Raw genomic sequence first — 13512 nt, 5'->3', positions numbered from 1 at the left:
GTGTTCTTGAGGAAAGTACAAGCAGATCTTTCTTATGCAAGCCATCCTTATATAGGTTTATTTTCAATGGCCTGTGTTGGCTTTTGTCTGAGAGGCCTACCGTATGTGTTTTGTGTGCATTTACCTGTATGGGCTCGCAGAGCGACGTTCAAAGAGAGAGAGAAACATCACAGGTTCACGGCTAATGCTCATTTCAGCATCGAGCAATTAGAGCGGCTCCGCGCAAACCGCAACGTAAACAATCTGGCTCAATGGAAGATTTTATGTGCAACATATTGATTGTCAGAAGCTGTTGTGCAAACAATACACTGAAACATGTGTCGGCACAACACTGAGGCTGCAAAAGGAAGATTTCTTACAGTATAGGGGAAAACAGTGCTACAAACCTGCATAAGCGAAATGTTACTTATTTATTTATTTATTTATAAAAATTAGTAGTATTTTGTGGTATTAAAGTGTTTTTTTTGGTTGTTATGTGAGTAAAAGTGCAATCAAAAGTGCCTTTTACCACAGGATCCTTTAGCCTAGTACCACAAAGTAAATGAGGAAAAAAAAAGTGTGAGATAAAATGAAAACGAAGTGTGAAAATTAGATTGTGGCGGACAGACTCCATCTGAAGAACATTTACACCGTTTACCGTCCTGCTCTATGAAACGTGTTTGGCTGAGTTCTGCATGAGACAATAGCTCTTTTCCAGCCGTCTTCATGGCAGTCAAAACACAGCGTCACGGATCATCTTGGCAAATACCTTTTTAAAAACAAGCCATGTTTTCCATCTCCCCAATGCGAGGTGGCATTAATTAACAGAGCCAACTCAGGCAAAGCAGGGAACTTTAGTGTGCACTTTTCACATGCACTAACTGCATGGATTTACCTTTATAAATACAGTCTAGATTGTGCGACTTAAAATGCTTTCTTATTTTTCAGTGACGTTCCAGTGACACCACATCACAGCACTGGAACAAAAGATCTTCAATACAGTCTAAAGAATGATTCTGTATATATTTTTGAAGAAAATTGTTTTATAATTAAGAAAAAAATTGTGGGTGTGGGTTGCTATGCTGTTCTAATCATTTTTGGCACATTTGTAGGTGGTTGCTTAATTTGTTATTTTTTTTTAATATTTCATATTTAATATTCTGGTGTCTAGATAACTATGCTGTTCTAATCATTTTTGGCACATTTCTAGGTGGTTGATTAATTTTTTTTTTATTTTTTATATTTCATATTTAATATTCTGGTGTCTAGATAACTATGTGTAACAACATCATGTTAACACTAAAATGTCTATAAAACACGTCAAAACTCCACAAAGTACAACAAGCGTATGGGTGAGAAGAACACTTGTTTAAACAGCATTCACACTGGGACATTTGACTGCAAATCACATTTCTAACATTATTGATTCTGCTTGCAATCGTAATGCAAAGGATCGGTATGGCGCATTAATTAAGCCTTTAAATAAAAGGGTTATTGAGCTATTTACACTGTAATATACACTAAAAAAGCTTGCACAGCGACACTACCTTACTCAACACCAATGATGCACGGACTTGAGCGCTCAGGAGTAGAGCGGATTAATTCTTTAACAGTCACAATATGAAGTCACACTCTGCGCGTATGTTTAAAAAAACAAAACAATTTAACATATAAATAAAAAAATGTAATAGCACACTTAAAGTGTTTATTACAAATAAATGACTAAATGCTAAAAATGAATGTATGTAAATGAACAAAATTTGCACTGCATTTACAATTCTGTGAAAACAGGGGGGCTGCAGCACCCCTGATAAAGAGTGTAGAAAGAGAGATGGCAGAGAGACACTACAAAAGAGAAAATGTCAGAGGAATATCACTGGAAAAAGAAGGGTTATGATCAGGCAACAGCTTTAGGACCCGTGATAATATTATAAAATATTAAATATTAGTGTTGTTGGATTTGCTATGTTTCACAGAACCAAGATATGCTGTTGTTGTAATGTTAGCTATAGTAACAGGACAGGTTTGAGAGTCATTGTTTGTCTGGAGCTGATGTGCTGCTGGCGACTAACAAACAACTCTTGCTTTTATATACTTTTGTGTCCTGTGTTCATTTTTTGTTCTTCCTTTCTCGCAACGCTTTGTTTTGCTTCGCTTCTGCTATGATAAAGGGACATTTACTCTTGCATTGTGTGTTCGTGCATTTTGGAGGCGGAGCCCTGAAGGGAAGGGTGTGTTTGTTTGGGTTGATTTCAAATGTCAACAGTGTTTCTCAGAAATCGCTTACTGACCTTTAACATTAAAAAAAATAAAAAAAATAAATAACAATGAATAACAACTAAATAGGCATCTAAACTTGAACTCAAATTAAAACAGAAAATATAAAAAATAATTCAAAATATTAATAAAAACTATATTAGTATCGCATTTATACTACAATAACACTTCATAGCACAAACTCTGCAAGATAAGTTATTTTTTCACTCTATTTTTTTTACATTTAGGCTTTAGCGCTTGTTTAAATGATTTGTAAGTATATGCCATAGTAAAAGAAATGGTTTATAAACCAACCGAGTGAAGCCAACATTCCATAAACAGTTTAAAGATGAAGTCCATGTGTCTCACAGTGTGCTACTGTTCTTAGTTGCATCTATCTGCTTTTTAAAAATGCAAACTTTTGTAATAACTCATTTTGTTTTATATGACATAACAAGAATCAATTGACATGAATGTATATTGATTTTGCTCTTTTCCCTCTCACAGGCTTATAGAGACTGTCTTTCACGTGTCAAGCCCACCAACAACCCAGCACTAAAGGATCAGATATCGGCGTAAGAATGCTGCTATTATGATGGTGTGCGAGGAACACTGGCAGTCATGGTGGTAAAAGTAACACAGGGCCCTCTCTGAACAGTCTGAGCCGCCCCTCCCAGTCTATTAGTCCAAATTGCTCTTAATAACCACAGTTACATGAGACCCGCCAAATGATTACAGCAGCGTGCGGTTCACACTCACGGCCCTGTGCGACCAGACCAGTCAAGAGCTGCTGTGTAGAGTAGAATCGACATAAAACGAATGCCATAAATCTGATCAATTCATAAAGCAACAGCAAGAACAAACATGATTTGACGCAGCATTCGCTTGAGTTACGCGCTTAGTTTGAGCAACAATATTGATGCTTGTCTTCTTGTGTGTCTTGGCTCCCATTGGCTAAAGACCATTGGATTGAATCTCGCAAGGAATATTTTCTTTACAAATGAGTACACGTTTCTGGGGAATTTCATGCTAGACATAAATATATCTGCACTTTCTCAATGGCTTAAACGGTTAGGGCAAGGTGTAGACCACCTTAGTAACAATGAAAACAGACAGTGAGCCAGATTTACTAAACAGGGCAAATTAGCGCCGAAGGGAGTGGAAAGTTCTGCGAGTGATCTACTGACGACATGCAAATTGAAGAACACAGCCGGATCATTTCCATAATGACCAACGCAACCTACCAAAACCAGCACAAATTAGCGTCTGGTTTAAGACATGCTGTTTTTGGGGGGTAAATAAAAATGCAAATAACAGTAAACTGACTAGCGCAAAACTTAGGAAATCACCTTGCATTATTCATTTAAATACTCTTCTCTAAATTTTACGTCTGAAAGGGAAACCCTGCAAAAATAACCCTTTTCACGCCTTTTCAGTGCTAATTTTTCATGACGTGTCTTTAGTAAATCCTGACAGGAGTTTGTTTACACCAAAAGAGGATTTGCGCAGGCGCAAGCTGTTAGTAACACATCAGTCAGTTTTTTTGGGTAACGCATTACAAGTAACACGAATTACGTAATCAGATTACTTTTTACAAGTAATGAGTAATGTAACACATTACTTTTAAATTTACAACTAAGTATTACTTTTTCAAATAAGTAATTCAAGCTACTTTGTTTTCCCATGTATTGACTGACACCTCTCCTGTCCCCATGTTAAAGTATTAGTTCACTTTCAAAATATTTTTTGCTGATAATTTACTCATCCCGATGTCATCCAAGATATCCATGTCTTTCCTTCTTCAGTCGAAAAGAAATTAAGGTTTTTGAGGAAAACATTCCAGGATTTTTCTGCACAGGATGGACTTCAATTGCAACCAACTATACCAATGTTCAAAGAAGGTTCAAATGGTCTCTACACGATCTCAGTTGAGAAATAAGGGTCTTATCTGGCGAAACGATCGGTCATTTTCTAAAAAAAAAAAAAATGTATATATACTTTTTAACCACAAATGCTCGTCGTGTACCATCTCTGAGATGTGCCACGCATTGCATCATCACGTTGGTTGCCATTGAAGTCCATTCTGTGTAGAAAAATCCTGGAATGTTTTCCTCAAAAACCTTAATTTCTTTTCGACTGAAGAAAGAAAGACATGGATATCTTGGCTGACATCGGGGTGAGTAAATTATCAGCAAACATTTTTTTGAAAGTGAACTAATCCTTTAAGAGAAACCATGAGTAAATGCAGAAGCATTGTGTGCGCTTTGTAAGCATGATTATAGTTCTAGACTAAATGTGAGTGTGCATTTACTCATTTCACTTACAAAAAAACAGATTCAGTAACATGCAATCTGAACAAGAAGTAAACGAGAAAGTAAGAATTTTCTTTTTTTAAAAGTGTGAACACTTATAGTGATGAAGGAACATATACACCGTTTACCCTCGTCTCAATTGTGTTGGAATTTCAGGAGAAACATCCCAGACAAATTTGATACATCAACCTAACGGCGAACTCAATTAAATCTTATGCATGAGCAATGAAAGAGCAACCTCTGAGCAATAAAACTGTCCTTTGGAAAAGAACTGTATGACGTTGAAACTTAATTAAAGGCCTGAATGTCTGTCTGTCTCTCTGAATGAGAGTTTTTGTGTCTCTCTCTCTCAGTTTTTCTCTCTTAAGCGCAGGAGGAATGTGTAAACAGGCAGGCAGAGGCAGCTTCACGACACACTCACAGGACGTTGCTCAACTCTAAATGCCTCTGAATGTGTCATGTCCTGCATGGCCACCTGCCTTCCGCTACAGCAGATGAGGATAGAAATAGACCTCCAGATAGATAAGATTGGGGAGAAGATTGACCTGAACCATTATTTGCCTAAATAAAAGCTGTTAAATTGCATAAAAGACCCCAGCAAACCTCAGAGAGGCTAATATGGGTTTTAAGGTCAACATTACACTCTTAAAAATAAAGGTCTACACATCTATGGTTCCGTGAAGAACCTTTAAAGGGATAGTTCACCCTAAAATGAAAATTATCCCATCATTTACTCACTCTCAAGCCATCCTAGGCCAAACACGATCTGAGTTACATTAAAAAATATCCTGGCTCTTCCAAGCTTTATAATTGGAGTGAATAACTGAGATTTTGAAGCGTAAAAAAGCGCATCCATTCATCATAAAAGTAATCAATACGGCTCCAGAGGGTTAATAAAGGCCATCTGAAGCGAAGCGATGCGTTTATGTAAGAAAAATTACCATAATTATAACTTTATAAACTGTAATCACTAGCTCCCGGTTCCGGCCGTACGCACTTTAACGAGAGAGTCGAGTTCCGGCAGAAGAGTGACCTCTGACCCGACGCATGACCTAGGATGTAGGTGTAGCGTAAGCTTCGGTGACAATAAGGCTGGGCAACAAACTCAAGATCCTCTGACATTTCTCTTTTAATATTCTAATTTTAGAGAATTCTCTTTTAATTCATGACCGGTGTTTTGTTTAGCTATGTTTTGCTGTGCTTTCGCGTTCGTCAATACGTCACGCGTCGGGTCAGAGGTCACTCTTCTGCCGGAATTCGACTCTCGTACGGCCATAACCGGAAGCCAGTGATTATAGTTTAAGTTTTAAAAATGGACATTTTTCTTATAAAAACGCATTGGTTCACTTCAGAAGGCCTTTATTACATTTATGATGGATGGATGAACTTTTTTGGGATTCAAAATCTTAGTTACCATTCACTGACATTATAAAGATTGGAAGAGCCAGGGTATTTTTTATATAACTCAGATTGTATTCGTCTGAAAGAAGAAAGTCATATACACCTATGATGGCTTGAGGGTGAGTAAATTATGGGATAATTTTCATTTTTGGGTGAACTATCCCTTTAACATCCATTGAACTTTTTCAATGGAAAAAGGTTCTTTAGATTTTAAAAATGTTCTTCACACTGAGCAAAATGGTTCTTTTGTAACTTTATTTTTAAGAATGTAAAATCAAAATTGATTTCATTCACTAAAATTGTCCTGGTCTTATTTGTGATTCATTGTTGCATGTTATTATTACAAAGAAAAAAAGTGTATGTGTTTATATGAAGAGTTCAGATGCAAAAGCCTCTAAGTGCCATCTGAAATTTTCTTCTAGAATGATCATTTTTATCAAGCTCGTATATTTAAGTTAAATAATTTCACTTAAATGGCAATGCAAATTACCTATTAATTGTCATTTAAGTGAAATTACTTAACTTAAATATACAAGCTTTATAAAAATGATCATTCTAGAAGAAAATGTCAGATGGCACTTAGAGGCTTTCGCATCTGAACTCTTCATATATATATATATGTTATATATATTATTTCAGTTAATGTTTACTTTATTTTAAGTAATGGAAAAGTTTTTTGTGGTGTTAGTCAACAATATTTACACTGGTTTATACTAATTAACTAAATAAAAAGACATCAACCAACTATATAATTATGTAATTACGCAACATCTGAAAGAAAAAACTAGTCTGTGTTTACACCAACAGAAGCCATGTCATCGACTGGTCTTTTCCTTGATAAACACACGCACACAAAGCCAGAAAGAAAAACTGAAGATGAATGAGCTGCGTGAGATGAAAGGCCCGTCACATCAGAGATGCCCGAGGGCACGATTAATCCGCTAATGAATGAAGATCACACACTGGCATAAAGTGGCTCCAAAACGCTGCTGCCAGATGTGTTAATTGAGATGAGGAGGTAAAGAGGGAAAAAACGAGACTTTAAGAAGTGATATTGTTGGTTTAGCCGCCAGAAAGTTATCTCTGAATACGGGGCCAGTGGCGACAGCTGTGTGCCAGGCAGGTTGGCGTGTTCTTTTTACAAATGTGCCAGGAAATTGCGCCAAGGCTGGATCTACAGCAGCGCTCATCAGACATGTGTGTTTCTGTGTATGATGGCGTGTGACGATGTGAGATGAAATGATGATGCTTCAGATGTTCTGGGTTGGTAACCAGGGCATTGCTAAGGGGTTGCTAAGGTGTTCTGATAGGAGTGCAGTTCCAGGTGTTAAAAACTCCATGGACACTTTTCACAGACTGAAGATGCGTTGTAGCGGTCATCGGCATCATACGTTTTTTATATTTACTTTTTTTTATTTATGTATGTACACTTATAACACTATGCTTAGTATTTTATTACCTTTGCATCAAATTACAAATAACTAGTTAACGCTGCTGTGAGGGTGTTTCTAATACAGTGGCTATGGGACGGCCGTTATCAATCTTTTTGTACTCTTCTTTGTGAAAGCACTTTTGTGAAGTTTTTCTTGTGCTATTTGAGCAAACTGGAATGCAAAAAATGTATATTTTTAATGTAGTCGCTCATTCACCGCTATTTAAGTTTACCCAACTATGATGACTGCCACTTCTGAGAAACCCGGAAATGTGAAAAGGGTCAATTCATTTTTCACCATAGGGAATTTTTAGCAGTAACTGATTCGTTGAACAGACCTTTTGTTAATTGATGGTATATGCTTTTTTTTAAGGCATCAGCCTGCATTATTTCATCTTATTTTTGTAAAGAATCATGTTTAACAGTGGAATTCATGGTGAAAAACCAATAATGATGCTGTGAAGAAAATTCCACCAATCAGACGTTGCAAGGAAGAGCTCTTTAGCTCCGCCCACGTAATCGAGACGGTCTCCCTACGCTGTCTAAATACTTACATATTACTGCAAAAAACGAAAACAGAAAATGTACATGTAATTTTCTGCCAGGATATTATCCAGTAATTTTATAGAAATTTCCATTAACCCAAAAGCACAACACAATGCATATATATATAGCCTATATATACTCTATCATCAACAACTTTAAATGACTAATTTCAATTCAGTTATGTCATTCGCAGTGTTTCATGGGTTTGTAGTTCTTTCTCTCATGTTGAGTTCCCAGGTTTGTACCTTTATCTTTTTGTCTGATTTTTAAATATTTAAATAATGTAAAAACCCACTTCCGGATGGGCACTGTTGCACTTCATTAACACATTGCTATGTGGTTTCTTACTAATCCAAATCAGTTTTTATGATATTCTGGTCTTTAAATATATCTCAGCTCCCTCTTTGAAAGTTAAAGGGATTTTTTGTGCAATCATTTAGAAACGTATAGTAACAGCACATTGTCACGTCATGAACGCCTTGAGTAATTTCACGACCGAAAACGGAAAAGGTTTGCATAAAACGTAAGCGTAAGAAACATCTGCCAGTCACCGTTAACGGTTGACAGAATCCGATCTACTTTTATACGATTATTGCAAAGAACTTTGGCCGTAATGTCAGATTGCAGCCGACTTTAATATAAACATGTACTAAAGAAAGTCAAGCACTGTGTGTTCCTGGTGCCATTCTCTGCCACATGAAAGTAATTCATGACAGCTTGTGTGTGTTTACGGGTCCTGGGGCTCAGTGTGAAAAATGAAATTTGGCAGCGTCTTCTAACAGTTGGCTTTTTTCAGGTAGTGAGAGCAACTGAGAAGTTTAGGCACGAGAACGGCGAGGACTGCACACAACTCACAAGTTCAGACATCAACTCCGATGAAATGGCTTTTTCATAATTGAAGCATAACTGGAGCTTTTTGCCAGATCAGGTTCCTCTGAGAGAGAGAACATGGGCTGTGTCTCTTTTCCGTGACAAGTATCTGTTCAGTGTATCGGTGAAACAAAGCATCAAAGTTTATTTTCTGTCTGAGAAATGTCACAATGCTTCCTATAAATCCAGCTGATCCTGTAATGACCCAATATTGATGGATAAAATGGATTTTGTTTTTTCTTTTCTGGAAATACATCCTGACCTTCTTTTGTAACCCAACAAAAGGATGGATTATTCTTTCAATGCTTCATATTCAAAACTATGAGCATGGCTCTGTTCAGAATAATATACTAGTATATTCTTAAAGGGATAGTTCACCCAAAAAAAAAAATCCCATGATTTACTCACCCTTAAGCCATCCTAGGTGTCTATGACTTTCTTCTTTCAGCCGAACACAAGTGGAGTTATATTAAATCATATCCTGGAAGGTCACTCTTCCGCCAGAACTCGACTTATAAAGTTTTAAATATGGATATTTTTCTTACAAAAACCCATCGCTTCACTTCAGAAGGCCTTTATTAACCCATTGTCATTTGGATTACTTTTATGATGGATGGATGGAGCTTCACAAACTCGGGCACTCAACTCCCATTATAAAGCTTGGAAGAGCCAGGATATTTTTTAATATAACTCTGATTGTGTTTGGTTGAAAGAAGAAAGTCATATACACCTAGGATGGCTTGAGGCAGAGTAAATAATAGGATCATTTTCATTTTTGGAAGAAAATGTAAAAAAAATGAATTTTTCTAATAAAAAAGATAATTGGTGTACATTTTACAAGAAAATCCTATCGAAATTTCCCGTTTTAAATCAACGTGTTGCTTGCCATTTCAATAGCAATTTCTGAGTGAAAACTGTGAAAAAGCAGATTGTACACTTCGCATTACGCAGTGCACTATTATTCCATTCAGAACAGAGCCAGAGCACAGGTCAAAGGTCAAGCGGCTCGCTCTTAAGAGCACGTTGATGGACAGGCGCAAGAGGGCAATACAGTAAACATTTTCACAAGTCAAGCGGCCTTGACAGCACGTGTTTGTATTTGCCTCTCGCTGATCGAGCCTGCAGCTCCTCAAAGGCCGTCTTTGTGCATTGAGGCGTGCTGAATCCATTTTTTAAAACAGTACCGTAACACAATCTATGCATCAATTCATGCATCGGGCCACACGTCTCGTCCCACTGGCTGGGCGTTATGCCACGATGCTGCACAAAATCATTCATCTCTGGATTCGGGCGCTCTTTGCACGTGCTGATCACATGACGTGTGATATTTGGTACTCACTTCGCGGCTCCCGCGGTCCGTCCACTGTGACCTTTATGGCTCGATGGTAAGTCGCCACTTGCGGTGGGTTCGTGAATACTGTGATTGTCAGCGTGAAGCTCTTTCCTGCAAAACACAAAAAAAGGTTCAAACCCGATTAATCCGCCGGACAATGTGTCGCATTCATTGCGCAGCGGTCATTTGCATTTCTCTGCTGGTCACGGTGATGACTGTGGGATTTTAACTGCGAGGAACTCGAGCCATTGAAAAGGCCTGGGCGCAACGGACAATAATGGAATTGGTTTGGAGAGTGAGCCTTGCTGAGATTTGAATTTGTAATATTCAGTTTTTGGACATGACAAATCAGAAATGCATAAAACAGGCCATATTAGGTTTTATATAATGTACAGTACATGCAAGTGGAATGACTGCGCTAGGCCTCTGTCATTACTGTTACTGGTTGAGTAGGACCAGTAAGCAACCACCAACCACTCAGAACACCTGCATAGCAACACCCTGGCAACCATCCACATCATGCAAACATTGTAGAGGTTATGCAAATGTTCTTTATAAAATGAAAATAGTCCAATTTTCGAATATTAAGTGAACAAATAACTCATTAAACAGTATAGAATAAACACTCATACAGGGCTTGTTGGGCTTGCTTGTACAGTATTTGTAGAATGGTAGGTTAGGGTTAGGGTTAGAATAAGTTGACATGTACTTGCAAAGTTACTTAAAGTAAGTAGAATGTCTCTTGGAGGAGCATCACAATAAAGAGATAGCAGATATTAAGCAGACAGTCTACTAATACACTAATATGAATTATTTGACATGTTGTGCAAAGTTACAAAAGAGACCATCAAAATAAAGTGATACCCTTTCATTAAAAAAATTAAAAAATAATTAAAACCTAAGCAATGTTAAGAATCTAAAAAAACAAATAAAGTTTGGGGAGGAGTCAATTGTATGCTCAAGTATTAGCGAATGGTGATCATATTGAGCAACAGGAAAAAGATTGTGGAATTCAGACACATCTCGGAATAGCTCAGAAGACGTGTTGTGTTGTCCTCTTGTAATCTGCTATTGGTGAGTTGCTATCTTTTTGAAGATTCACTCACGTTATAAATGTCAAATAATACAGATTTTAATTTAAATTCTTGTACTTGATGAAAAAGAGCAAATGTTGTTTTCGATCTTAACATACAGGCTAATTTATTCTTTTGCGCATGGTCTGCTTTTTCGGTTTCTCGCTCTGTGTCAAAAAAGTTCAAAAACTCTTTTGTTCGCATTTTAAAAAACGAAACCACAAGCACGTTCCTTCATTTTGCTCGCTCATCATTATCTGTTATCTCATCATTATGATTGATGAGGTTATCCCTAGGTTATCCCCCTCCACCCATACAGATACAGAGCTTAATAACTGGGCACACTTTTACAATGTGACCTTGTAAATGTATAATTTAAGGTAAAATGGAAAATTAAATAAGTAAATAATTAAATAATATGCATTTCATTAATATAACTGCTTAATGATATTATATAAATATAAAAGCATATGATAATCAGAAAATTATTATATATTTTAAATGATTAAATATATATTCTTAGTTTTTTTTAAATAAATATTTTATTAATATGTAAATATGTAAATGTATTAACATTTAATTTGATGCATATTAGATTAATAAATATTTATTACTATTATCAATTGAATATTTTTTTATTATTTTTCTATATTTAAATATATATATATATATATATATATATATATGTGTGTGTGTGTGTTTAATATTTAAATTAAATATAATATGATAATTTACAGAATACTTCCAGGATTTCTTAATGAAGAAAATGTCTAGTATTTTTACTTTTAGACCTCAACTGTTGCAAAAAAATAAAAAATAAAATACAGAAGCTTGCAAACATTCGCAAGCATGGTCTCATGCAGTGGCATTTGGATTTTCCTCTTTAAAATGCAGCCACGGATAAACTTCTGCAGCAGTGCTAGTATTAGTAATAATTCTTTTATGTGTGATTCAAAACAAGGGTTGGGTGTCAAGGTGGGATCCTGCGGTCACTGATCTTTCATCTTACGTGACCTTTTACTGAGCAACTTCTCTCTTTTTTCAGATTAAACGTTCATGAATGTGTGAGCTCTTACTTCCAATTAACTTCGACATAAAAACGTGCTATAGAGGCGAACCTTTCTGTCGGTAGAGCACAGGAAATACTAAGATTCTTCTAATGAGGCAGACTCAGCAGTAATGTGTAATGTGTGAAGCATGCTGTGAAGTCAAGCATGACACATTCTCAGAGATGCAATCTGCAAGTAAGACCGGAAGAAGTGGGTGGAAAGGCACTGACACAATACAACAGGCAGCTACACTTCTTATGTAGCTTGTGCATCAGACAGCATGTCTTCTAAACTAAGTTAAATTGACAAACTCTTGGAATGGGAAGAGCTTTCAAACAAATAATCTAAGGTCACCAAGCCTGTTGTTTTGATTCAGCTTCATCACTGTAAAAAAAAAAAAGTGTAATTTTAACTGTAAAATATTGTAACACTACAGAAAAAAACTGTATGAAGCTTTAATATAGCTCATACACTGTGAAGCTGCTTTGATACAATCAGTATTGTGAAAAGCGCTATATAAATAAACTTGACTTGACTTGACTTGACTGAAAATATTGGTTTTACTTGAAACAATTTTCGGTTATACTTTATTTCGATGGGCCGCTTTAGACATTCTACTAACTATAAGTAACTTTGTAATTGCACGTCAACTAACTCTCATTAGACTGTTAGTGGACTGTTAGGTTTAGTAGGTTTGAGTTAGTAGAATAAGTTGACATGTAGTTGCAAAGTTACTTATATTAAGTAGAATGTCTGTTGAGGGAGCATCAAAATAAAGTGTTAGCAGATATTAAGCAGACAGTCTACTAATACTCTAATGAGAGTTATTTGACATGTAGTTGGACAGTTACTAATAGTTAGTAGAATGTCTAAAGTGGACCATCGAAAAAAAGTGTTACCCTACTTTCACTCAGAAATTGCTAGTAAATTGCACAAATAATTACAAAGAAGTAGAGTTAAACATCACATTTTGAAGAAGAAAGACTGAAATTGAATTTTCTTGTAATACTCCAACTCCAAGTATAACAAGCTTTTGAGTAGGACCAGTTAGCAACCACTCAGAACACCTTAGCAACTGCATAGCAACACCCTGGCAACCTTCCACATCATGCAAACATTGTAGAGGTGAGGCAAATTTTCTTCATAAAATGAAAATAGTCCAGTTTTCAAATATTAAGTGAACATATATCTCATTCAACAATATATTTCATAGAATAAACACTCATGCATGCATTTTTTAGAATTGCAACATTTCAATTAA

The 13512-nt window shown here is 36.3% G+C and overlaps 1 protein-coding gene across 2 annotated transcripts in view; it reads right to left on the bottom strand.

Moving 5' to 3' along the window:
* The window catches only part of runx2a (RUNX family transcription factor 2a), a 68013-nt gene that overhangs the window by 24900 nt on the left and 29601 nt on the right, over nt 1-13512 (bottom strand). For both annotated transcript variants that reach the window (XM_084097642.1, XM_084097643.1), the window contains one exon: nt 10136-10240. In XM_084097642.1, coding sequence (XP_083953768.1) covers nt 10136-10240 — 105 coding nt within the window. The remainder of the gene's footprint in view (nt 1-10135; nt 10241-13512) is intronic.

The sequence above is a fragment of the Abramis brama genome, assembly GCF_963993115.1.
Source record: "Abramis brama genome assembly, chromosome: 21".
In the NCBI taxonomy this organism is placed as follows: Eukaryota; Metazoa; Chordata; class Actinopteri; order Cypriniformes; family Leuciscidae; genus Abramis; species Abramis brama.
This window is presented reverse-complemented; position numbering and strand designations above follow the sequence as displayed.